The 24,226-nt window shown below is 41.4% G+C and overlaps 1 protein-coding gene across 1 annotated transcript; it reads left to right on the top strand.

The window, feature by feature from the left end:
* Window positions 1-8,649: 8,649 nt before the first annotated feature.
* Window positions 8,650-23,889, top strand: LOC110499524 (BTB/POZ domain-containing protein 3-like). Its single transcript, XM_021576656.3, has 6 exons — window positions 8,650-9,862; window positions 13,588-13,678; window positions 15,062-15,180; window positions 15,718-15,919; window positions 19,245-19,439; window positions 21,525-23,889. The coding sequence occupies exons 1-6, from the start codon at window positions 9,522-9,524 to the stop codon at window positions 22,158-22,160; spliced, it is 1,584 nt and encodes a 527-aa protein (XP_021432331.3). The 5' UTR covers window positions 8,650-9,521; the 3' UTR covers window positions 22,161-23,889.
* The last annotated feature ends 337 nt before the right edge of the window (window positions 23,890-24,226 follow it).

The following is a 24,226-nucleotide window of genomic DNA, read 5'->3' as shown; positions in this document are numbered from 1 at the left end:
GATCCTATACTCTACAACACTATGTCACCAGGACCTAAACAGGATACTACCCTCCACAACACTATGTCACCAGGACATAAACAGGATACTACCATCCACAACACTATGTCACCAGGACATAAACAGGATACTACCATCCATAACCTTCACTCCAAATCAAAACTCATAACCTACAACCTGATTTTGGACAAAATGTACCTGTAAGGATTCCTACTACCAAAGACTCTTATTTCCAAATGATCTGGCAAACAAACAACAGAAAGCTGAAAACACCATCCAACCTGGACTACGAAGAAAAAATACATTACAAAGATATATTTTACTATCTATTTTACTTTATAAGGAGTGAATGCTATATTAAGGCTACCAAGCTAGCTAGGACAGAACAGTTCTGACTGCAACTTTAATTAGCACTGAGGTGTGAAGTGAGAGGTGTCAAAGCCCTTGAGCCCAACAATGTCAGGAGAGTTTCACAGCCTACCTCACCCAAATGTAAAGCCCTTTGAAGCCCCCCCCCCCCCCCCCCCCCCTATACACAGACCACAGATTCCACTCCTTATGGACTCAAACGGGAAATATGTCAAACAAAATAAGTAAACTTATTTCCCAAACACAGTGTCTAAACTCTGGTGTCCAAACACCCAGCGTGCCCTAGACCTTCTGTCTGAGGACCAACTAGGGTCACCTAGCCACATTAATACACACAGGCACAAATGACCTGAGAACACAGCAGGAAAGGGTGGCCACAATACTCAAGGGAGTGATTGACCCTACAGGATCAACTGCAGCCCCAACACCTCACACTTGAGCAACAGATCAACAGACACCCCCCCCGGACCTACACATAGAGGACCCACAACAAGAGGATCTACATCCGGACCATAACACCCCCAGCCAGATCCACTAGGGTCGCCTAGTGGTTAGAGCGTTGGACTAGTAACCGGAAGGTTGCAAGTTCAAACCCCCGAGCTGACATGGTACAAATCTGTAGTTCTGCCCCTGAACAGGCAGTTAACCCACTGTTCCTAGGCTGTTATTGAAAATAAGAATTTGTTCTTAACTGACTTGCCTAGTTAAATAAAGGTAAAAAAGAATCATAAAATAATTATTTTAACAAAAATGTTTATTTTTAATTTACAATCTGTAGAAGCTATGAGAATAGGAAGGTTCAATTATTTTGTGACGCATCACAGCACAGTTGAAAAATATATGGCAAGTAGAAATCCGAAATGGATGAGGTTGAGAGACAGATGGGAGGGGTTGAGTGGAGCTGAAGGGAGGGACTAACAACAAGATAAACAATGTAGGGCATAAGGGATCTGTAGAATGTATATAGGTTCAGAACTTGTTCTCAACTAGCCTACCTGGTTAAATAAAGGTGAAATAAATAAAATGCTCACTGGTAGAGACACAGGCCCTCTACAAAACACCTCTAATGATCACATGGTAGAGACACAGGCCCTCTACACAGCACCTCTAATGATCACCTGGTAGAGACACAGGCCCTCTACACAGCACCTCTAATGATCACATGGTAGAGACACAGGCCCTCTACACAGCACCTCTAATGATCACCTGGTAGAGACACAGGCCCTCTACACAGCACCTCTAATGATCACCTGGTAGAGACACAGGCCCTCTACACAGCCCCTCTAATGATCACCTGGTAGAGACACAGGCCCTCTACACAGCACCTCTAATGATCACCTGGTAGAGACACAGGCCCTCTACACAGCACCTCTAATGATCAAAGACAGGATTCTCTGTTATTCAAGTTCACCTCGTTATCCCATTCATCTCCAATAATCTAACAGTATAGAGTTAATCTGTTCTGCAGCTAGACAGACGGAGCTCCTTCTCTCTGTTACAGGCCAGTTATTAGGCAGGCCAGTTATTAGGCAGGCCAGACATTAGGCAGGCCAGACATTAGACAGCGCTATGTACTACTCCGTTCATAGAACAGCACAAATTGTCTCAAACCAGAATAGAAAGAGAAGTGGGAGGCCCCGGTTTTCTAGTTTGAGAAACCGACTCCTCACAAGTCCTCTACTGGCGTCTTTGTTAAATAGTACCCGCACGGCAACCTGGGGGGAGGGGGGGGGGGGGGCAGATGTGACAATATGTGCATTGAAGTACAGATTGAACTTGTATTTATAATATAATTTTACATAATATTATATAATATTATAATTATTTTGCATGTATTATGTATTTATAACACCTGGATAATGAACTTCTTCATATGAAGTGTTTCACATTCTCCACTGGTTGAAATGAAATATCTCATTGAAATACTATCCTGTGTCCTCAGATTAATGCAGATGAAGAGAGTTCGATATGCATAGGTCTTGTTTCTGTATATATTAACTACAAACCAGCCTTTACTTAAATCATGTTTCTAGGCTATTGCATAGTTACAATATGTAATCATTGATGTCCCAGGAGCAGGAGTGGTAAACACTGTTGAAGTGTAATATTGTAATACATGCATGCAGACACAGCATCATTCAAATACTAGAGTTTGATATGACTGAAAAATAAGGTATCAGAGATTCACACCTGAATTCACCTTTATTTGCCAAGGAAGAGTACATGATCAGTGAATATATTCAATGTACAGGCTACACTGTGGGGATCTCATGCATGGTGATAACTACTCACGCGTGGTGATAACTACTCACGCGTGGTGATAACTACTCACGCGTGGTGATAACTACTCACGCGTGGTGATAACTACTCACGCGTGGTGATAACTACATGTGTATATAGGACTTGTATCCTTGGCAAAAAAAAGTTATTACATTCTACTAAATGTATTATATTCTACTCTATCCATAGGCTTCATTAAGGCCATTCAGACTTGAGGTTGATACAACAACTACGACAGCTGAGGTTCATAGATTGGTATGAATATTAGTTCAGAACGTTTTAGGGTCCATACACAGATTGGCTGCATACTGTAGCTAGCTACACATCCATAGGCGTACAGTTATTTTTCTCCTCCACTACACAATAAGCAAGTAAATAGTTAGATAGCTATGCTACTTCAGCTGCATTGCAAGGCAAGCTTACACAATTGTACATTCAGTTTGAAGTAAATGCTTTAGCTAGCTAGATTCCTTACATCCACTGTTTCACAAAACGATAGCCTGGTTTGCTGGTTCTCAGGAGTCCCTAAAACATTAAACATGACTTATAAATTCATTCTCCGGTCATCCTAGCTTGCCAGCTAACTTAATAAATGCTCATTTTCATAAATTAACTTTATGACAAAAAAATATGCACTAACATTTGTCTCTACATTAACTAAAATATTCCTCACAATTGTAAATGTTTTGCTTGACCCGTTATGACATAACCACTTATATGAGGTTCCACCATAATGTTTTGATTGACCCGTTATGACATAACTACTTATATGAGGTTCCACCGTAATGTTTTGACAGCCATCTTCACCCAGGGACGGGCGGCTCGCGTCAAAATTCTTCATTGGAACCACACGATATGATTGGTCAAATAAAAACCTTGGGACCCAAATGCATAATGAGTGATCTAACTCCCCCTAGACTGGTTTGCTGGTTTTCTCAGGAGTCCCTAAAACATTAAACAACACAAATTACAAATGCATTCTCCTAACACTAGGTAGTTGGCTAATGTCAGATAACTTGCTAAATAGCGATTTTCGTAAATTAACTTTTTGACAAAAAAAATATGCACAAATGTTTGTCTCTACATTAACTAACAAATTCCTCTCAATTGTACATATTTTTCTTGACTCATTATGAGGTTATAACAACTAACATCTGGTTCCACTGTAATGTTTTGACATCTGGTTTTGACATTGGTTCCACTGTAATATTTTGACATCTGGTTTTGACATCTGGTTCCACTGTAATGTTTTGACAGCCATCTTGTTGAAAAACCTCACAAGACAAGGGTGGCTCTCGTCAAAACTCATCATTGGAACCACTCGATATGATTGGTCATATAAAAACCTTGGGACCCAAATGCATAATGAGTGCTCTAACCGTGACGCTGGGTACCTCTAGCTCCCCCTTGTGGTGGTCTGGAGCATGAAGCCATGACGATGGGTGCCTCTAAGTCTCACTTTTAAAGGAGGAGCCACTGTATGTGGGCATACTATAGGCTATACGTACGGCGGTTGTTCTGCAGTGATGTCTAAACTGCTTTGAATGAATCAGCACCTTGGAGAGAGCTGTCCGTTTCACCACCATAGACAGTAGGCTACATGGCTGTTTACTCTGTCTGCTGCGTTGCTACGTTGTATTTGTCTCTTTTTTCCTCAAGTGTTCCGGTACCTCAGAGCCCCCTGGATAACCCCCCCCCCCCCCTCTTGTGCTCACTATGTGTTCCCGGGATCTCCCGATTTACAAATTAAGCACGGAGTATAAATCTTGTTAGGGACAGGGTCTCGTATCCTGAATTTCCGCCTGACTGACGTGCCCAAAGTGAACTGCCTGTTACTCAGGCCCAGAAGCCAGGATATGCATATAATTGGTAGCATTGGATAGAAAACACATTGACGTTTCTAAAACTGCTAAAGTAATGTCTAAGGCTATAACAGAATTGATATGGCAGGCGAAAATCCGAATAAAATCCAACAGTAAAATACTAATGTTCCTTTCCTATACTTTCCGTATGAAATATTATAATTAATTTACATTTTAGAGTACCCGAGGATTAAATAGAAACATCGTTTGACTTTTTTGGACGAAGTTTAGCGGTAGCTTTTTGGACTCCTTTGTCTGCATGTTGAACGACTGTATTACTGAAATCGATGGCGCCAACTAAACTGACTTTTTTGGGATATAAAGAAGGATTTTATCTAACAAAAGGAACATTTATGTTGTAGCTGAGACCCTTGGGATTGCAAACAGAGGAAGATCTTCAAAAGTAAGTGATTTGTTTGTGATTTTTTTTAAGCCTGTGCTGGTTGAAAAATATGTTGATGTGTGGCGCCGTCCTCAGACAGTCGCATGGTATGCTTTTGCCATAAAGACTTTTTGAAAACGCAGTTGGATTAACAAGAATTTAAGCTTTTAAATGATATAAGGCCATGAATGTTTAATATTACAATTATTAATTTGAAATGCCGCCCTTCAATTTCACCGGATGTTGTTGGCATTTATCCCGCCAGCAGAACGCCTATCCTTGGTGTATTTTAACACCAACTAACCCATCCATTTAAATGTTAATTTAGTATATGTCAATCTAGCAAACCAAACAAACCAGGCCACGAAACATTGTTTTGGTTTGTTTCTAGCTTATTAGTTAAGTATACTGCCCCCTATCCTCAACAAGTTTTAAGTTAGCTGGTTAGCCAGTTCAAATAATTACCATAGCTGACAACATCTTAACTTTAGCTAATTTATATTAATTATTACAGGACAATAAACTCAACACAATATCATTATTTACAAGTTAATGGTGAGATAATTACAAAAAATAGCTCATGGTTGTGAGTGTGACAAATGAAAGCGGGGCATTCTAGAATCTTATAAAGTGTCTTGTTGGCCTAACGTTATATCCTACATTCTAGAATCTTATAAATTGTCTTGTTGGCCTAACGTTATATCCTACATTCTAGAATCTTATAAAGTGTCTTGTTGGCCTAACGTTAAATCCTACATTCTAGAATCTTATAAAGTGTCTTGTTGGCCTAACGTTATATCCTACATTCTAGAATCTTATAAATTGTCTTGTTGGCCTAACGTTATATCCTACATTCTAGAATCTTATAAAGTGGACACTGTCTGGTTGGCCTAACGTTATATCCTAATTTTACATTGGTGCAGGTCATGTTGTTCTTCGCACTACCGTCTCTAGTAAACAAACACTATATCAAATTAAATCAAACTTTATTCATCACATGCACAGGATATAGGTATAAACAGTACAGTGAAATTGTTACTTGCATAGTGGAGTCTTTTGTCGCTAGCTAGCTAACTAAATAAACAATGAACAATAATCCCAACGGTACTACCATGCATGAATCTGCAGATAATTAAAGTTAACCAAATGGGTTCAATGTTAGCTAGCTAGGCTATAACTAGTGGTGCAAATAGTTTTCTGAGATCTTAAAAATATTACTACACAGATCATACACATAACGCTAGCTAGCAAGCCTGCCAGTTAACGTTAGCTAGCTAGCTAATAGTACACTTTAACTTGCAATGAAAACATATAATATCTGAAAATGTAGCTAGACTCTCTTACCCGTTTACATGGATGAACGCTTCTCCCTCTCTGTCATGGAGGCCATGAGGTCATGCTCTTAGTTTGTAGATGTAATCCGAAGACAGGTGTTGTAAACAGCCTTCTGTGTTTTCTCCCATCTCCTGGAGAGATTCTAAATACAGATGAATCATAAATGACAGATACAGTGCCTTGTGAAAGTATTCGGCCCCCTTGAACTTTGCGACCTTTTGCCACATTTCAGGCTTCAAACATAAAGATATAAAACTGTATTTTTTTGTGAACAAGTGGGACACGATCATGAAGTGGAACGACATTTATTGGATATTTCAAACTTTTTTAACAAAACAAAAACTGAAAAATTGGGCGTGCAAAATTATTCAGCCCCCTTAAGTTAATACTTTGTAGCGCCACCTTTTGCTGCGATTACAGCTGTAAGTCGCTTGGGGTATGTCTCTATCAGTTTTGCACATCGAGAGACTGACATTTTTTCCCATTCCTCCTTGCAAAACAGCTCGATCTCAGTGAGGTTGGATGGAGAGCATTTGTGAACAGCAGTTTTCAGTTCTTTCCACAGATTCTCGATTGGATTCAGGTCTGGACTTTGACTTGGCCATTCTAACACCTGGATATGTTTATTTTTGAACCATTCCATTGTATATTTTGCTTTATGTTTTGGATCATTGTCTTGTTGGAAGACAAATCTCCGTCCCAGTCTCAGGTCTTTTGCAGACTCCATCAGGTTTTCTTCCAGAATGGTCCTGTATTTGGCTCCATCCATCTTCCCATCAATTTTAACCATCTTCCCTGTCCCTGCTGAAGAAAAGCAGGCCCAAACCATGATGCTGCCATCACCATGTTTGACAGTGGGGATGGTGTGTTCAGTGTGATGAGCGGTGTTGCTTTTACGCCAAACATAACATTTTGCATTGTTGCCAAAAAGTTCAATTTTGGTTTCATCTGACCAGAGCACCTTCTTCCACATGTTTGGTGTGTCTCCCAGGTGGCTTGTGGCAAACTTTAAACGACACCTTTTATGGATATCTTTAAGAAATGGCTTTCTTCTTGCCACTCTTCCATAAAGGCCAGATTTGTGCAATATATGACTGATTGTTGTCCTATGGACAGAGTCTCCCACCTCAGCTGTAGATCTCTGCAGTTCATCCAGAGTGATCATGGGCCTCTTGGCTGCATCTCTGATCAGTCTTCTCCTTGTATGAGCTGAAAGTTTAGAGGGACGGCCAGGTCTTGGTAGATTTGCAGTGGTCTGATACTCCTTCCATTTCAATATTATCGCTTGCGCAGTGCTCCTTGGGATGTTTAAAGCTTGGGAAATCTTTTTGTATCCAAATCCGGCTTTAAACTTCTTCACAACAGTATCTCGGACCTGCCTGGTGTGTTCCTTGTTCTTCATGATGCTCTCTGCGCTTTTAACGGACCTCTGAGACTATCACAGTGCAGGTGCATTTATACGGAGACTTGATTACACACAGGTGGATTGTATTTATCATCATTAGTCATTTAGGTCAACATTGGATCATTCAGAGATCCTCACTGAACTTCTGGAGAGAGTTTGCTGCACTGAAAGTAAAGGGGCTGAATAATTTTGCACGCCCAATTTTTCAGTTTTTGATTTGTTAAAAAAGTTTGAAATATCCAATAAATGTCGTTCCACTTCATGATTGTGTCCCACTTGTTGTTGATTCTTCACAAAAAAATACAGTTTTATATCTTTATGTTTGAAGCCTGAAATGTGGCAAAAGGTCGCAAAGTTCAAGGGGGCCGAATACTTTCGCAAGGCACTGTATTAAAACATTTGAATGTCCTCTCTCCACATGTCCGTAAATGACTATGTAAATATACTTTCAATAAATAAATATATATATATGATACCTTAAATTCAACGAAAGCCTTTATGACCCTGTTATTAAAGTCCAATAAAAGCAACAATGTAAAGACGGCTCTTTATACATTCAGTTCAGCATCTTATAAAGTACAATTTCGTTGTGAAAAAATATAACTGATCAGGCATGCATAAATTAAGCAAATTCTGACCATACAAAGGCCTCTTAGATCAGAATTGCCCTTTAATATTTACAATATTTACAATATAACAAATCATATGTACAGTTGAAGTCGGAAGTTTACATACACCTTAGCCAAATACATTTAAACTCAGTATTTCACAATTCCTGACATTTAATCCTAGTAAAAATTCCCTGTCTTAGTATTTACAATATTTTCAATATAACAAATCATATATTTAGGAGTGACATCCCAAATGGCACCCTATTCCCTACACAAGTGCTCTAGTTTTGTCCAGAGACCTCTGTCCAAAGTAGTGCACTAAAAAGTGAATAGGGTGCAGCCATATATCATTCTCAGGGGGCCACGGCTGTCACTTTAATAGAAGGAGTTGACTTAGCATATCCTAGTAGGCACTGTACTGCACTCAACTGCAACAGCCAATCAGGGATCCTGAGCGTGCCTATTGGCTGACATTGCTGAGGATGCCTTGTGCTGCTTGATGGTGGTGGTGGGGGGGTTTATCTCATTCTCTCTCTCTCCCTTCTTTTCCATCCTCATCCTTTCATCTGCTGTAGTCAGCAGAATACAGGAGGAAGGGAGCAGAGTGTAGCACAGACACCGGAGCTGCTTACACAGGGCATCCTGCAGGAGAGACAGGACCTGAGTTACAGAGCGGAGAAGGAGAGAGATAACGGGAGAGAAAGAGAGGGAGAAACAGAGAGAGAAAGAGATAAGCAGAGAGAGAAAGAACGGATAGAGATACAGAGAGAAAGGTAGATAGAAAGAGAGAGAAAAAGAAAGAGAGAGAAAGCAGGCTGTCTGCCTTAGGACTACTGCAGCTGCACTAAATCTCTTGGCTGTCACGCCAGCACTCACCGGAGGAGAGAGGAGATAGAAGAGAGAGGAGAGTGATTTCACTAAGGACTTCATTGGTACGGTATCTGGCACAAATAGCGATGGGTACCCAACAAGACCGTCTGTCACCAGATCAAACTTATAAAAAGGAAAACTGGAGGAAAAGAAAAGTCTATCTTCTCCAGAAAAAGCATTAGATTCTACCTTTCTGTTTTCTTGAGTAAAGTGAAGGAGAAGAGAGAGAGTGCAGGATAACCTTGTGACTGTTTCCTAAAAGATGAACCGACGGTACAGTAGAAGGAGGATTTCTGACTGACTAACTCTTTGCCCTTTGCTCTCCACTGTCCTGTCCTGTCCGAGCACCCCCCCCCCCCCCCCCCCTCTCTGCATATACTCCCACTGCTCGGCGGGACAACACACTCATGGTGGATGCAAAGGGCCGGAACATGAAATGTCTGACCTTCCTCTTGATGCTCCCAGAGTCCGTCAAGAGCAAGTCACCGAGCTCCAAGAGCTCCAAAAAGACAGTAAACAGCGGCAGCGCTGCCGGGGGCAGTACCGGGTCCAAGCTGCCTCCGGTGTGTTACGAGATCATTACCCTGAAGAACAAGAAGAAAAAGAAGATGGCAGATATTTTCCCTAAGAAGCAGGGTGAAGGGTCGTCTGCCACCACGGTACAGGAGAACCAACAACAGAACCTGAATAACAACAATACCATTCAGAAGTGTAACTGGCAGGGGCTGTACTCTACTATACGAGAGAGGTAGGTAACACTAACTAACTAACTAACCAACTTACTAACTAACCCATATACTAACTAACCCATATACTAACTAACTAATCTACTAGAGAGGTAGGTGACACTAACTAACTAACCAACTAACCAACTAACTAACCCATATACTAACTAACCCATATACTAACTAATCTACTAGAGAGGAAGGTGGCACTAACTAACTAACTAACTAACTAACCAACTAACCAACTAACTAACCCATATACTAACTAACCCATATACTAACTAACTAATCTACTAGAGAGGTAGGTGACACTAACTAACTAACCAACTAACCAACTAACTAACCCATATACTAACTAACCCATATACTAACTAAATAATCTACTAGAGAGGTAGGTGACACTAACTAACTAACCAACTTAGTAACTAACAAACAAACTAACCCATATACTAACTAACCCATATACTAACTAAATAATCTACTAGAGAGGTAGGTGACACTAACTAACTAACTAACCAACTTTCTAACTAACAAACTAACTAACCCATATACTAACTAACCCATATACTAACTAACTAATCTACTAGAGAGGTAGGTGACACTAACTAACTAACAAACTTACTAACTAACAAACAAACGAACCCATATACTAACTAACCCATATACTAACTAAATAATCTACTAGAGAGGTAGGTGACACTAACTAACTAATATACTAGAGAGGTAGGTGACCCTAACTAACTAACTCATCTACTAGAGAGGAAGGTGACACCAACTAACTCATATACCAGAGAGGTAGGTGACACTAACTAACTAACTAGATAGGTAGGTGACCCTAACTAACTAATATACTAGAGAGGTGGGTGACCCTAACTAACTAACTAATATACTAGAGAGGTAGGTGACACTAACTAACTCATATACCAGAGAGGTAGGTGACACTAACTAACTAACTAACTAACTAACTAACTAACTTGAAGTAGGTGACACTAACTAACTAACTAACTAACTAACTAACTAACTAACTAACTAGAGAAGTAGGTGACACTAACTAACTAGAGAGGTAGGTGACACCAAATAACTAGAGGTAGGTGACACAAACTAACTAATATACCAGAGAGGTAGGTGACACTAACTAACTAGAGGTAGGTGCCACTAACTAACTAGAGGTTGACACTAACTAACTAGAGGTAGGTGTCACTAACTAACTAGAGGTAGGTAACACTAACTAACTAGAGGTAGGTGACACTAACTAGAGGTAGGTGACACTAACTAACTAGAGGTAGGTGACACTAACTAACTAGAGGTAGGTGACACTAACTAACTAGAAGTAGTTGGCACTAACTAACTATAGGTAGGTGACACTAACTAACTAATATACCAGAGGGGTTGGTGACACTAACTAACTAGAGAGGTATGTGACACTAACTAACTAACTAGAGAGGTAGGTGACACTAACTAACTAGAGAGGTAGGTGACACGAACTAACTAATATGTCAGAGAGGTAGGTGACACTAACTAACTAACTAATATACCAGATAGGTAGGTGACACTAACTAACTAGAGTGGTAGGTGACACTAACTAACTAGAGAGGTAGGTGACACTTACTAACTAGAGAGGTAGGTGACACTTACTAACTAGAGAGGTAGGTGACACTTACTAACTATTATACCAGAGAGGTAAGTGACACTAACTAACTAGAAAGGTAGGTGACACTAACTAACTAGAGAGGTAGGTGACACTAACTAACTAGAAAGGTAGGTGACACTAACTAACTAGAGAGGTAGGTGACACTAAATAACTAGAGGGGTAGGTGACACTAACTAGAGAGTTAGCTGACACTAACTAACTAGAGGTAGGTGACACTAACTAACTAATATACCAGAGAGGTAGCTGACACTAACTAACTGACTTACTAGAGAGGTAGGTGACACTTACTAACTAGAGAGGTAGGTGACACTAACTAACTAGAGAGGTAGGTGACACTAACTAACTAGAGAGGTAGGTGACAATAACTAACTTTTATACTAGAGGGGTAGGTGACACTAACTAACTACTATACTAGAGGGGCAGGTGACACTAACTAACTACTATACTAGAGGGGTAGGTGACACTAACTAACTACTATACTAGAGGAGTAGGTGACACTAACTAACTACTATACTAGAGGTGTAGGTGACACTAACTAACTCATTTACCAGAGGTAGGTGACACTAACTAACTCACATACCAGAGAGTTATACGGTTTTTGGTTTGGGTATGTTTGAAAGATACTATCAGAACATTTTAGATGAATCGGGTGACTGAGTCGACGTATTCATTGACATTATCTTCAGAGGCGACACAGAACATATTCCCGTCCACGTGATCAAAACAGTTTTGGGGCGTGAATTTTGATTGGTCCGAACAATTCTGTACAAACTTGATCACTGGAACTTCCCCCTTTAGTCTTTGTTTGTAGGCGGGGAGAAGCAAGATGGAATCGTGGTCAGATTTTCCGAAAGGAGGACGGGAGAGGGGCTTATACCCATGTTGAAAAGGTGTGTAGCAGTGGTCAAGGGGAGAATTTCTACAAGTTAGACAGTTGATGTGTTGGTAATAATTTGGGAACATGGTTCTCAAATTACTTTTGTTGTCCCCCGCAACAATGAACACTGCCTCTGAGAATGTGGTCTCCAGTTTGCGGCAACGTCACAGGATGCCACCTTTCCAGTTTCCAGTTTGTCAAAGTTCTGCCCTGCTAGAGCTGCCCCGGTCAACTGTAAGTGCTGTCATTGTGAAGTGAAAATGTCTAGGAGCAACAACGGCTCAGCCACGAAGTGGTAGGCCAAACAAGCTCACAGAATGGGACTGCCGAGTGCTGAAGCGCGTAGCGTGTAAAAATCGTCTGTTCTCAGGTGCAACACTGACTACCGAGGTCTGCATCTGAAAACAACGTCAGCACAACAGCTGTTCGTCGGGAGCTTCATGCATTAGGTTTCCGTGGCCGAGAAGACGCATACAAAACTAAGATCACCATGCGCAATGCCAAGCTTTGGCTGGAGTGGTGTAAAGCTCACAATTGGACTCTGGAGCAGTGGAAATGTGTTCTCTGGAGTGATGAGTCACGCTTCACCATCTGGCAGGCCGACAGACGGATCTGGGTTTGGTGGATGCCAAGACAATGCTAACTGCCCCAATGCATAGTGTCAACTGTAAAGTTTGGCGGAGGAGGAATAATGGTCTGGGGATGTTTTTCATGGTTCGGGCCCCTTAGTTCCAGTGAAGGGACATTTTAACGCTACAGCAAACAATGACATTCTGTACGATTTTATGCTTCCAACTTTGTAGCAACCGTTTTGGGGTGGCCCCTTTTTTCAACCCCATTTCTCAACTTTGTAGCAACCGTTTTGGGATGGCCCCTTTTTCAACCCCATTTCTCAACTTTGTAGCAACCGTTTTGGGATGGCCCCTTTTTCAACCCCATTTCTCAACTTTGGTATGAACTGGAACACCGAAGCTGCCCGTCCTCACTAATGCTCTTGTGGCTGAATAGAATTCTAGTGACCTAGTGGGAAGCCTTCCTAGAAGAGTGGAGGCCGTTACAGCTGCAAAGGGCAGATCAACTCAATATTAATAACAATGATTTTGAAATTAGATGTTGGACGGGCAGGTGTCCACATACTGTTGGTCATGTAGTGTATGAGAGTTACTCTTACTATACAGCACAGGTGATGTACTTTGATCTTCCTCTGGTCTGTTTTTCAGAAACTCTGTGATGTTCAACAATGAGTTGATGGCCGACGTTCATTTCGTGGTGGGACAGACAGGAGGGACTCAGAGACTTCCAGGACACAGGGTAAGTATAACCAGCAGGGATTGAACCCTTCTCCTGATCTGCACGGTCCAAGGGTGATATTTGAGATTAAGGTAGGGATCATTTATCACTAGAGCATGATTTCAAATAACCTCCGCTACTTAAGACTTTTATCTAACTGTCCTCAACTACAAAATAATTTTATCTAACTGTCCTCAACTACATAATATCTAACTGTCCTCCACTACAAAATACTTTTACCTAACTGTCCTCAACTACATAAGACTTTTATCTAACTGTCCTCAACTACATAATACTTTTATCTAACTGTCCTCAACTACATAAGACTTTTATCTAACTGTCCTCCACTACATGATATCTAACTGTCCTCCACTACTCAAGACTTTTATCTAACTGTCCTCCGCTACATAAGACTTTTATCTAACTGTCCTCCACTACATGACTTTTACCTAACTGTCCTCCACTACTTAAGACTTTTATCCAACTGTCCTCAACTACATGACTTTTATCTAACTGTCCTCCACTACTTAAGACATTTATCTAACTGTCCTCAACTACATGACTTTTATCTAACTGTCCTCAACTACATGACTTTTATCTAACTGTCCTCAACTACATGACTTTTATCTAACTGTCCTCCACTACTTAAGACTTTTATCTAACTGTCCTCCACTACATGACTTTTATCTAACTGTCCTCCGATACTTAAGACAGTACATAGGTGCATCATCATCATCATCATCATCATCATCATCATCATCATCATCATCTTCCAGTTCTCTCACCATCTCTCATCTCTCTCCAATAGTATGTTCTGTCTCACCATCTCTTCTCTCTCTCTCCAACAGTATGGTCTATCTTCCAGTTCTGTCTCACCATCTCATCTCTCTCTCTCCAACAGTATGTTCTGTCTTCCAGTTCTCTCACCATCTCTCATCTCTCTCCAATAGTATGTTCTGTCTCACCATCTCTTCTCTCTCTCTCCAACAGTATGTTCTGTCTTCCAGTTCTGTCTCACCATCTCATCTCTCTCTCCAATAGTATGTTCTGTCTCACCATCTCTTCTCTCTCTCCAACAGTATGTTCTGTCTTCCAGTTCTCTCACCATCTCTCATCTCTCTCCAACAGTATGTTCTGTCTCACCATCTCTTCTCTCTCTCTCCAACAGTATGTTCTGTCTCACCATCTCTTCTCTTTCTCCAACAGTATGTTCTGTCTTCCAGTTCTGTCTCACCATCTCGTCTCTCTCTCCAATAGTATGTTCTGTCTCACCATCTCTTCTCTCTCCCCAACAGCTCTACACTGCTAATAAGTACATTGTGCCCCACCTGGCCAGAGCCTGTGTTAACTTTCTGTTCTGTCTTCCAGTTCTCTGTCTCACCATCTATGCTCTCTCTCCAACAGTATGTTCTCGCTGTTGGCAGTTCAGTGTTCCATGCCATGTTTTATGGAGAGCTTGCGGAAAACAAGGATGAAATCCGGATTACGGACATGGAGCCTGCTGCATTCCTGGCAATGTTGAAGTAAGGAAGAAGTCCTATCGTTTCCCTCAATTTTTCTCCTCTTCAACTCCCTCTATTTCTGAATTCCAAATTTAACCTTTCTCTCTCATTATTGTTATCATCTTCCTCTCTTTCTCTCTCTCTTTCTCTCTCTCTCTCTCTATCTCTCTATCTCTCTCTCTCTCTCTCTCTCTCACACACTCTCACTCTCACTCACACACACCTCGCTTATCAAACTGTAGCTAGAGCCCTATTGTCCCTGGTTAAATATAGTGCGATATGAAAGGAACAAGGTACCATTTGGAACACAAACACAGTGTTGAAATGTACACTGATAATGTTATAGGCCTTGGGATGGAGGTGGTGAGGTCAGTCGAGAATAAATTCAGTACAAGAAAAGATACTGATTTCTACACCTAATATTTCACACAGCTTTTTTTATAGCAGTACATTAATCAATCATCAATAATAAGAGTCAAATCAAAAATAGCTGATAAAAAATAATAATATTACAATTATTATTCTAATAACCACCCCTCTACCTGCACCTATCCCCAGGTACATCTATTGTGATGAGATAGACCTGAGTGCTGACACAGTGCTGGCCACGCTCTACACTGCTAAGAAGTACATTGTGCCCCACCTGGCCAGAGCCTGTGTTAACTTTCTGGAGACTAGCCTTTCAGCCAAGAACGCCTGCATCCTGCTGTCACAGAGCTGTTTGTTTGAGGAGCCTAAGTTGACGCAGCGATGCTGGGAGGTGAGAAACCTTTGTGAATAGTATACTGACAAGGAGACAGTGAGAAACCTTTTTTGTGAATAGTGTTTTGATAAGGAGGTAGTTTTACTTCTGACAGCATTTATTGGAAAGAAGATGGGTCACTATAAGAGGTTCAGGAACATCTTTCCTAAGATAGAACAGGATATGTAACATAGGGATAGGGCATTATGGGTACTGTCATATATAATGCTACGAATATACGCTACACAAGAAATATAAAAATCAAAATGCAACAATTTTAAAGATGACTTCAGTCAATTGAAATAAATAAATTAGGACAAAATATATGGATATCATATGACTGAGAATACAGATATGCATCTATCTGTTGGTCGGGGCGTGGATCAGAAAACCAGTCAGTATCTGGTGTGACCAACATTTGGCTCATGCAGCACAACAGATCTCCTTCGCATAGATTTGATCAGACTGTTGATTGTGGCCTGTGGAATGATGTCCCAGTCCTCTTCAATGGCTGTGTGAAGTTGCTGGATATTGACGGGAACTAGAACACACTGTCGAACACGTCGATCCAGAGCATCCCAAACATGCTCAATCAGTGACATGTCTGAGTATGCCGGCCTTGGAAGAAGTGGGACGTTTTCAGCTTCCAGGAAATGTGTACAGATCCTTGCGACATGGGACCGTGCATCATCATTCTGAAACATGAGGTGTTGGGAGTGGCTTAATGGCACAACAATGGACCTCAGGACCTCGACATGGTATCTCTGTGCATTCAAATTGCCATAGATAAAATGCAATAGTGTTCGTTGTCGATAGCTTATGCCTGCCAATACCATTACACCACCACCACCATGAGGTTCTCTGTTCACAACATTGACATCAGCAAACCGCTCGACAACACGACGACAACACGACGCCATACACGCTGTCTGCCATCTACCCGGTACAGTTGAAAACCTGGATTCATCTGTGAAGAGCACACTTCTCCAGCATTGCAGTGGCCATTGAAGGTGAGCATTTTGTCGGTTACAAAACCGAACTGCAGTCAGGTCACAGGATGATGAGCCACAGAGATGGATGAAACAGTTACTGACAGTTTGTAGAGAAATGATTTGGTTGTGCAAATCCACAGTTTCATCAGCTGTCCGGGTGGACGGTCTCAGGCGATCTCGCAGGTGAAGAAGCTGGATGTGGAGGTCCTGGGCTAACAAAGTTTCACGTGGTCTTGCGTTTGTGAGGCAAGTTGGTCTTTCTGCCAAATTCTCTAAAACTACGTTGGAGGTAGCTTATAGTAGAGAAATTAACATTGTGTTTTCTGGCAACAGCTCTGGTGGACACTCCAATAGTCAGCATGCCAATTGCATGCTCCCTCAAAACTTGAAAAATCTGTGGCATTGTGAGTCTAAGCCCTGTCCAAGCTGATGGAGGTGGGTGAGGGGGAGGGGTTCTACTAAGATATAATTAATTGTTTTATTAAGGCCATAACCATGATTTATTTTTTTTTGCTATTTGATTTAGAATTTTAAGACCCCTTGAAGTATCAAAAACATGTATTAAATGAAACATGTTACATATTTATTTCTCCCCTGTTTTCAGGGACGTAACATTTTTGGTAACCTGTCACATATTCACTACATAGAACAACACATAGTCCCCCTCAAAATATCTAAAGGAAGTTTGTTCTGACGTGTCTGTCCTATATCTGAGAAATAGAAGAAACATCAGGAAACAGTGTATTTAACCCCTGATTTTTGGTTCTAAACAGTCTCCATATATATCAAATCAAATCAAATCAAATGTATTTATATAGCCCTTCGTACATCAGCTGATATCTCAAAGTGCTGTACAGAAACCCAGCCTAAAACCCCAAACAGCAAGCAATGCAGGTGTAGAAGCACGGTAGCTAGGAAAAACTCCCTAGAAAGGCCAAAACCTAGGAAGAAACCTAGAGAGGAACCAGGCTATGTGGGGTGGCCAGTCCTCTTCTGGCTGTGCCGGGTGGAGATTATAACAAAACATGGTCAAGATGTTCAAATGTTCATAAATGACCAGCATGGTCGAATAATAATAAGGCAGAATAGTTGAAACTGGAGCAGCAGCACAGTCAGGTGGACTGGGGACAGCAAGGAGTCATCATGTCAGGTAGTCCTGGGGCATGGTCCTAGGGCTCAGGTCCTCCGAGAGAGAGAAAGAAAGAGAGAATTAGAGAGAGCATATGTGGGATGGCCAGTCCTCTTCTGGCTGTGCCGGGTGGAGATTATAACAGAACATGGCCAAGATGTTCAAATGTTCATAAATGACCAGCATGGTCGAATAATAATAAGGCAGAACAGTTTAAACTGGAGCAGCAGCACAGCCAGGTGGACTGGGGACAGCAAGGAGTCATCATGTCAGGTAGTCCTGGGGCATGGTCCTAGGGCTCAGGTCCTCCGAGAGAGAGAAAGAGAGAAGGAGAGAATTAGAGAACGCACACTTAGATTCACACAGGACACACAGGACATATACTTCCATACATGTTTTCAACTGGTACCGGGGGACCTTCAGACGAGTCCTATGAGGCCTGTGGGAGTCCTACAGCAAAACAACAATATGTGGGTGGTTGTGAGGCCTGTGGGAGTCCTACAGCAAAACAACAATATGTGGGTGGTTGTGAGAGTCTCATCTTTCCACAGAGGGGTCATGTTAGTGTGTATCCCAAACTGTTTGAACGCTACAGACAGAAGTTGGCGGATTGGCTGTACTGACTTCAGACGAGTTCCAAGACTCTTGTTGGGGTCGTAGGGCAAAATGAAGAACAAACCGTTCGGACGCTACAGACGATTTTGTGAGAAGGCCTCTTTTAGGGACTCATGGTCTGATAAACACCTAAAGACCTCTATCTCTTTAACCTTTCAGATGTGGACTGATGCAGTGAACAGAGAAGCATCTAGCTTAATTTGCAAATTAGATTTCCTCGGGGGTGCAAACATCGACCTTAAGGGGTTAATTAATCAGCTTATTGATATGCCACATATCAGGTGGAAGGTTTATCTTGGCAAAGGAGAAATGCTACCTATAACAAGGATGTAAACAAATTTGTGCACATTTTAGAAAAATACGTTTTTTGTGCGTATGGAACATTTCTGGGATCTTTTATTTCATCTCATGAAACATGGGATCAACACTTTACATGTTGTGTTTATATTTTTGATCAGTATATTTTGGGCTAAAATGCGTTTATCATTGATGTTGTCTGCTATCTTCAATTTGACCAGTGTGTTGTCTCTGCATGCTGAAGAAGGATGCGGCCAAAACGCATCTATAGCCTACAGATTATTCACGCTGCCCACCCTCATCCCACCAGGTGATTGATGCCCAGGCAGAGCTGGCCCTGAGGTCGGAGGGTTTCACTCACATCGACTCCCAGACACTAGAGAGTATCCTCCAGAGAGAGACCCTCAATGCCAAAGAGGAGGTGGTGTTTGAGGCAGCTCTGAGCTGGGCCGAGGCAGAGTGTCAGAGACAGGACCTCACCACCTCCATCGACAACAAACGCAAGGTATTACTAACTGGATTACTGCAACAATGACAGTAATTACCAACCCAACATTTTAGCCATTATGGTAAGAGGTTGACGAGGTTGCTAGGTGGTTTTTTAAATGTTTATTTCACCTTTATTTAACCAGGTAGGCAAGTTGAGAACAAGTTCTCATTTACAACTGCGACCTGGCCAAGATAAAGCATAGCAATTCGACACTTATAACAGCACAGAGTTACACATGGAATAAACAAAACATACAGTCAATAATACAGTAGAACAAAAGAAAACTAAAAGTCTATATACAGTGAGTGCAAATGAGGTTAGATAAGGGAGTTAAGGCAATAAATAGGCCATGGTGGCGAAGTAATTACAATATAGAAATTAAACACTGGAATGGTAGATGTGCAGAAGATGAATGTGGAAGTAGAGATACTGGGGTGAAACGGAGCAAGATAAATAAATAAATACAGTATGGGGATGAGGTAGGCAGATAGATGGACTGTTTACAGATGGGCTATGTACAGCTGCAGTGATCTATGAGCTGCTCTGACTGCTGGTGCTTAAAGTTAGTGAGGGAGATATGGGTCTCCAGCTTCAGTGATTTTTGCAGTTCGTTCCAGTCATTGGCAGCAGAGTACTGGAAGGAAAAGCGACCAAAGGAGTAATTGGCTTTGGGGGTGACCTGTGAGATATACCTGCTGGAGCGCATGCTACGAGTGGGGTTGCCAGTGAGCTGAGTTAAGGAGGGGCCTTACCTAGCAGAGACTTGTAGATAACCTGTAGCCAGTGGCGACGAGTATGAAGCGAGGGCCAACCAACGAGAGTGTACAGGTCGCAGTGGTGGGTAGTGTATGGGGCTTTGGTGACAAAACGGATGGCACTGTGATAGACTGCATCCAATTTGTTGAGTAGAGTGTTGGAGGCTATTTTATAGATGACATCGCCGAAGTCGAGGATCGGTAGGATGGTCAGTTTTACAAGGGCATGTTTGGCAGCATGAGTGTTGGGTGAAGGTCACTACATTCTCTTATGAATGTAATTATTGATGATATCTTATGCTGATACACAATGGTATGGCATGTTTAGGAGTACTTTGTATGGCTCCTCAGTTTCTAGTGTGTTAAGTATTTAGGTTTTACCAGGTGTGGTTTTAATATATGCAGTTGAAGTCGGAAGTTTACATACACTTTGGTTGGAGTCATTAAAACTAGTTTTTCAACCACTCCACACATTTCTTGTTAACAAATTATTGTTTTGGCAAGTCGGTTAGGACATTGTTTACAGACAATTGTTTACAGACAGATTATTTCACTTATAATTCATTGCATCACAATTCCAGTGGGTCAGATGTTTACATACACTAAGTTGACAGTGCCTTTAAACAGCTAGGACAATTCCAGAAAATTATGTCATGGCTTTAGAAGCTTCTGATAGGCTAATTGACATCATTTGAGTCAATTGGAGGTGTACCTGTGGATGTATTTCAAGGCCTTACCTTCAAACGCAGTCCCTCTTTGCTTGAGATCATGGGAAAATCAAAAGAAATCAGCCAAGACCTCCGAGAATTTTTTTTAGACCTCCACAAGTCTGGTTCATCCTTGGGAGCAATTTCCAAACACCTGAAGGTACCACGTTCATCTGTACAAACAATTTTTGTGGGCAGAACTGAGAAAGTGTGTGCGTGCAAGGAGGCCTACAAACCTGACTCTGTTAAACCAGCTCTGTCTTAAGGAATGGGCCAAAATTCACCAAATTTATGTGGGAAGCTTGTGGAAGGCTACCCGAAATATTTGACCCAAGTTAAACAATTTAAAGGCAATGCTACCAAATACTAATGTAAACTTCTGACCCACTGGGAATGTGATGAAAGAAATTAAAGCTGAAATAATTAATTATCTCTACTCTAATTCAAATATTTCACATTCTTAAAATAAAGTGGTGATCCTAACTGACCTAAGACAGGGAATTTTTACTAGGATTAAATGTCAGGAACTGTGAAAAACTGAGTTTAAATGTAGTTGGCTAAGGTGTATGTAAACTTCCGACTTTAACTGTATATATTTTTTTGAATAAATGAATGAATCAACCCTCTTTCTTTTGTAGGTGCTGGGCAAGGCCGTATTCCTCATTCGCATCCCCACCATGACATTGGATGACTTTGCCAATGGTGCTGCTCAATCAGGCGTCCTGACCCTGAACGAAACCAACGACATCTTCCTGTGGTACACCGCAGCCAAGAAACCGGACCTCCTGTTCGCCAGCCAACCACGGAAGGGCCTGTCTTCTCAGCAATGCCACCGTTTCCAGTCCTGTGCCTACCGGAGCAACCAGTGGCGCTACCGGGGACGCTGCGACAGCATTCAGTTCACAGTGGACCAACGCATCTTCATCGCTGGGTTCGGCCTCTATGGCTCCAGCTGCGGATCGGCGGAGTACTCGGCTAAGATTGAGCTCAAACGCCAGGGCCTTCTCCTCGGACAGAACCTGAGTAAATACTTCTCTGATGGTTCTAGCAACACGTTCCCCGTGTGGTTTGAGTACCCTGTGCAGATAGAACCGGATATGTTCTACACGGCCAGCGTGGTTCTGGATGGGAGCGAGTTGAGTTACTTTGGACAGGAAGGCATGACGGAGGTGCAGTGTGGGAAGGTGACGTTTCAGTTCCAGTGTTCGTCAGACAGTACCAACGGAACCGGAGTCCAAGGGGGACAGATACCTGAACTCATCTTCTACACATAAATAAACCTAATGCCTAATGTGTACCTTCTGTGACCATCCACATGTCTGGTTCCGCGTCCACTCACCTCCTTGGAAAAGTATCCCATGAACATGTGCGGACGGGAGCGGAACGTTCAATATTGCAACATTTTGTTTGATTGGCCTTAGTGCACAGTACGGAAGAGGAAAGTATGAATTATGGACCATACCATTAGTTTGGCAGTAAATTGACCTAGTGACCTCATGGGTGGAATGTAATGAATATTTTTAATAATTGCATAATTAATTAACATTATTTTGAAAATCCAGTGTTTGTATGTCAAGTGGTGTTGTGATATTTCAGTCTTCTGTGATGTGTATCAATTGTAATATTGGGATGCAAACTCAAAATGTAATACATTTCAACTCGATGTCTGACATGATACAGGTGTCTTTTTTTCAGCCCATAACTATGTGTGTGAGGTGTATACCTTCGTAGATGTGTTTACTGCTACCAATAAATACTCTGTGTGACCCTGTTTTAGCCCACCGTACTAAAACGTTTTAAGGACTATGGTTGGATGGCCAAAATGTGTCCATGGTGTCTGAGAATGGATTTAGTTTCTAGGTGATAATTTATTTGCAGGTGCTGGAAGTCTTTAGGATAGTGGACTCATTCTTCATATTTTCTTTGTACATTGTGTCAATATCTCTTTCTGTCCGTGCGAAATAACAGATATCTAATTTGGGAATTTGAAAACACGTAATTGAGGATTCTGTTCAGAGATAGCCCCATTTATTACATTTTCACCTAAATGACAAACCCAAATCTAACTGCCTGTAGCTCAGGCCCTGAAGCAAAGACATTTGTATACTTGGTACCATTTGAAAGGACACACTTTGAAGTTTGTGATTTGAACGTAGGAGAATAATGTGAATTGAATGTAGGAGAATATAACACAATAGATCTGGGAGAAGAAAATACAAAGAAAAAACCAACCACCTTCTTTGAAATGCAGCAGAACAGCCATCACTCTGGTTGTAATTCCAATGGTGTCCACAAGATGGCAGCCGTGTATGTGCAAAGTTTCAGACGGATAACTTGAAGTATGAGCGTACTACATGACATTTAGCGTGAATTCACCCAGGTACATTTGGGCAAAACGTGAAGCAGACATTTGCATTCATATTCCATTTTTCTGCAAGAATATCGTCAAATCTGTATACTTGGACTTTGATTTAGCTTTTCCAGTATTAGTAGCCATATTATAAATTCAACATTTGCAAAACAACCAAAACCAAAACAACCAAACATAACTCTGAATATCCTTATGTTTGTCCAAAATGAAAAGGCTTGCTGTCGTACAAGGTTAGTAGCTACATTTTACGACAGATACATGGTTTCCGGATACTCCCGTAAAGCCCAGCTCATTGGCTATCTAGCTCTCTTTGTTTGACCCCGACTGGTTCAAGTGAAGACCGCCTGCGTCATCGGCTTGCCATGAAGGCGCCACTCTCTGACCAAATATGGTGTGCTATAGGATATACTACACCCCTAATGGTATAGCGAATTCTGGTCACGTTCTAGGCTCTCTGAGGAATACATACAGACATCATTTGACTTGTTGAAACAACGTTTAGGGTGAGATTTTCACAGATATCTTTCTTTGCAAATTGAAGGAGTGGAAATACAAAATTGATTATGCATGCTATATGGATCTTTTTAGAATATGGAAAAGGTTTTTATCTAATAAAACCACACTTCACGTTATCTCTGGGACCCTTTGGATGATTAAACAGAGTAACATTTCAGAACGTTTCACCTTCAGAGGTGAATTTATCAAACCTATCGCGGTGAAAAAAGGGTTTGTTGTTAGGAGCTCTCCTCAAACAATAGAATGGCATTTTTTCACAGTAATATCTACTGTAAATTGGACAGGGCATTTAAATTAACAAGAATTTAGGCTTTCAACCAATATAATACCCTTATATGAACCGACATTTGTTGTTTATCTAAAATCGGCGATGTGACATAAGGCGCTGCATGATTTCCAACTGACCTGTTAACAGTCACAAAGAAGATGATCGTTATTATGTTTACGCCTGCT

Source organism: Oncorhynchus mykiss, chromosome 20, assembly GCF_057628025.1.
Source record: "Oncorhynchus mykiss isolate SJ-2025 chromosome 20, ASM5762802v1, whole genome shotgun sequence".
Taxonomy (NCBI): Eukaryota; Metazoa; Chordata; class Actinopteri; order Salmoniformes; family Salmonidae; genus Oncorhynchus; species Oncorhynchus mykiss.
This window is presented reverse-complemented; position numbering and strand designations above follow the sequence as displayed.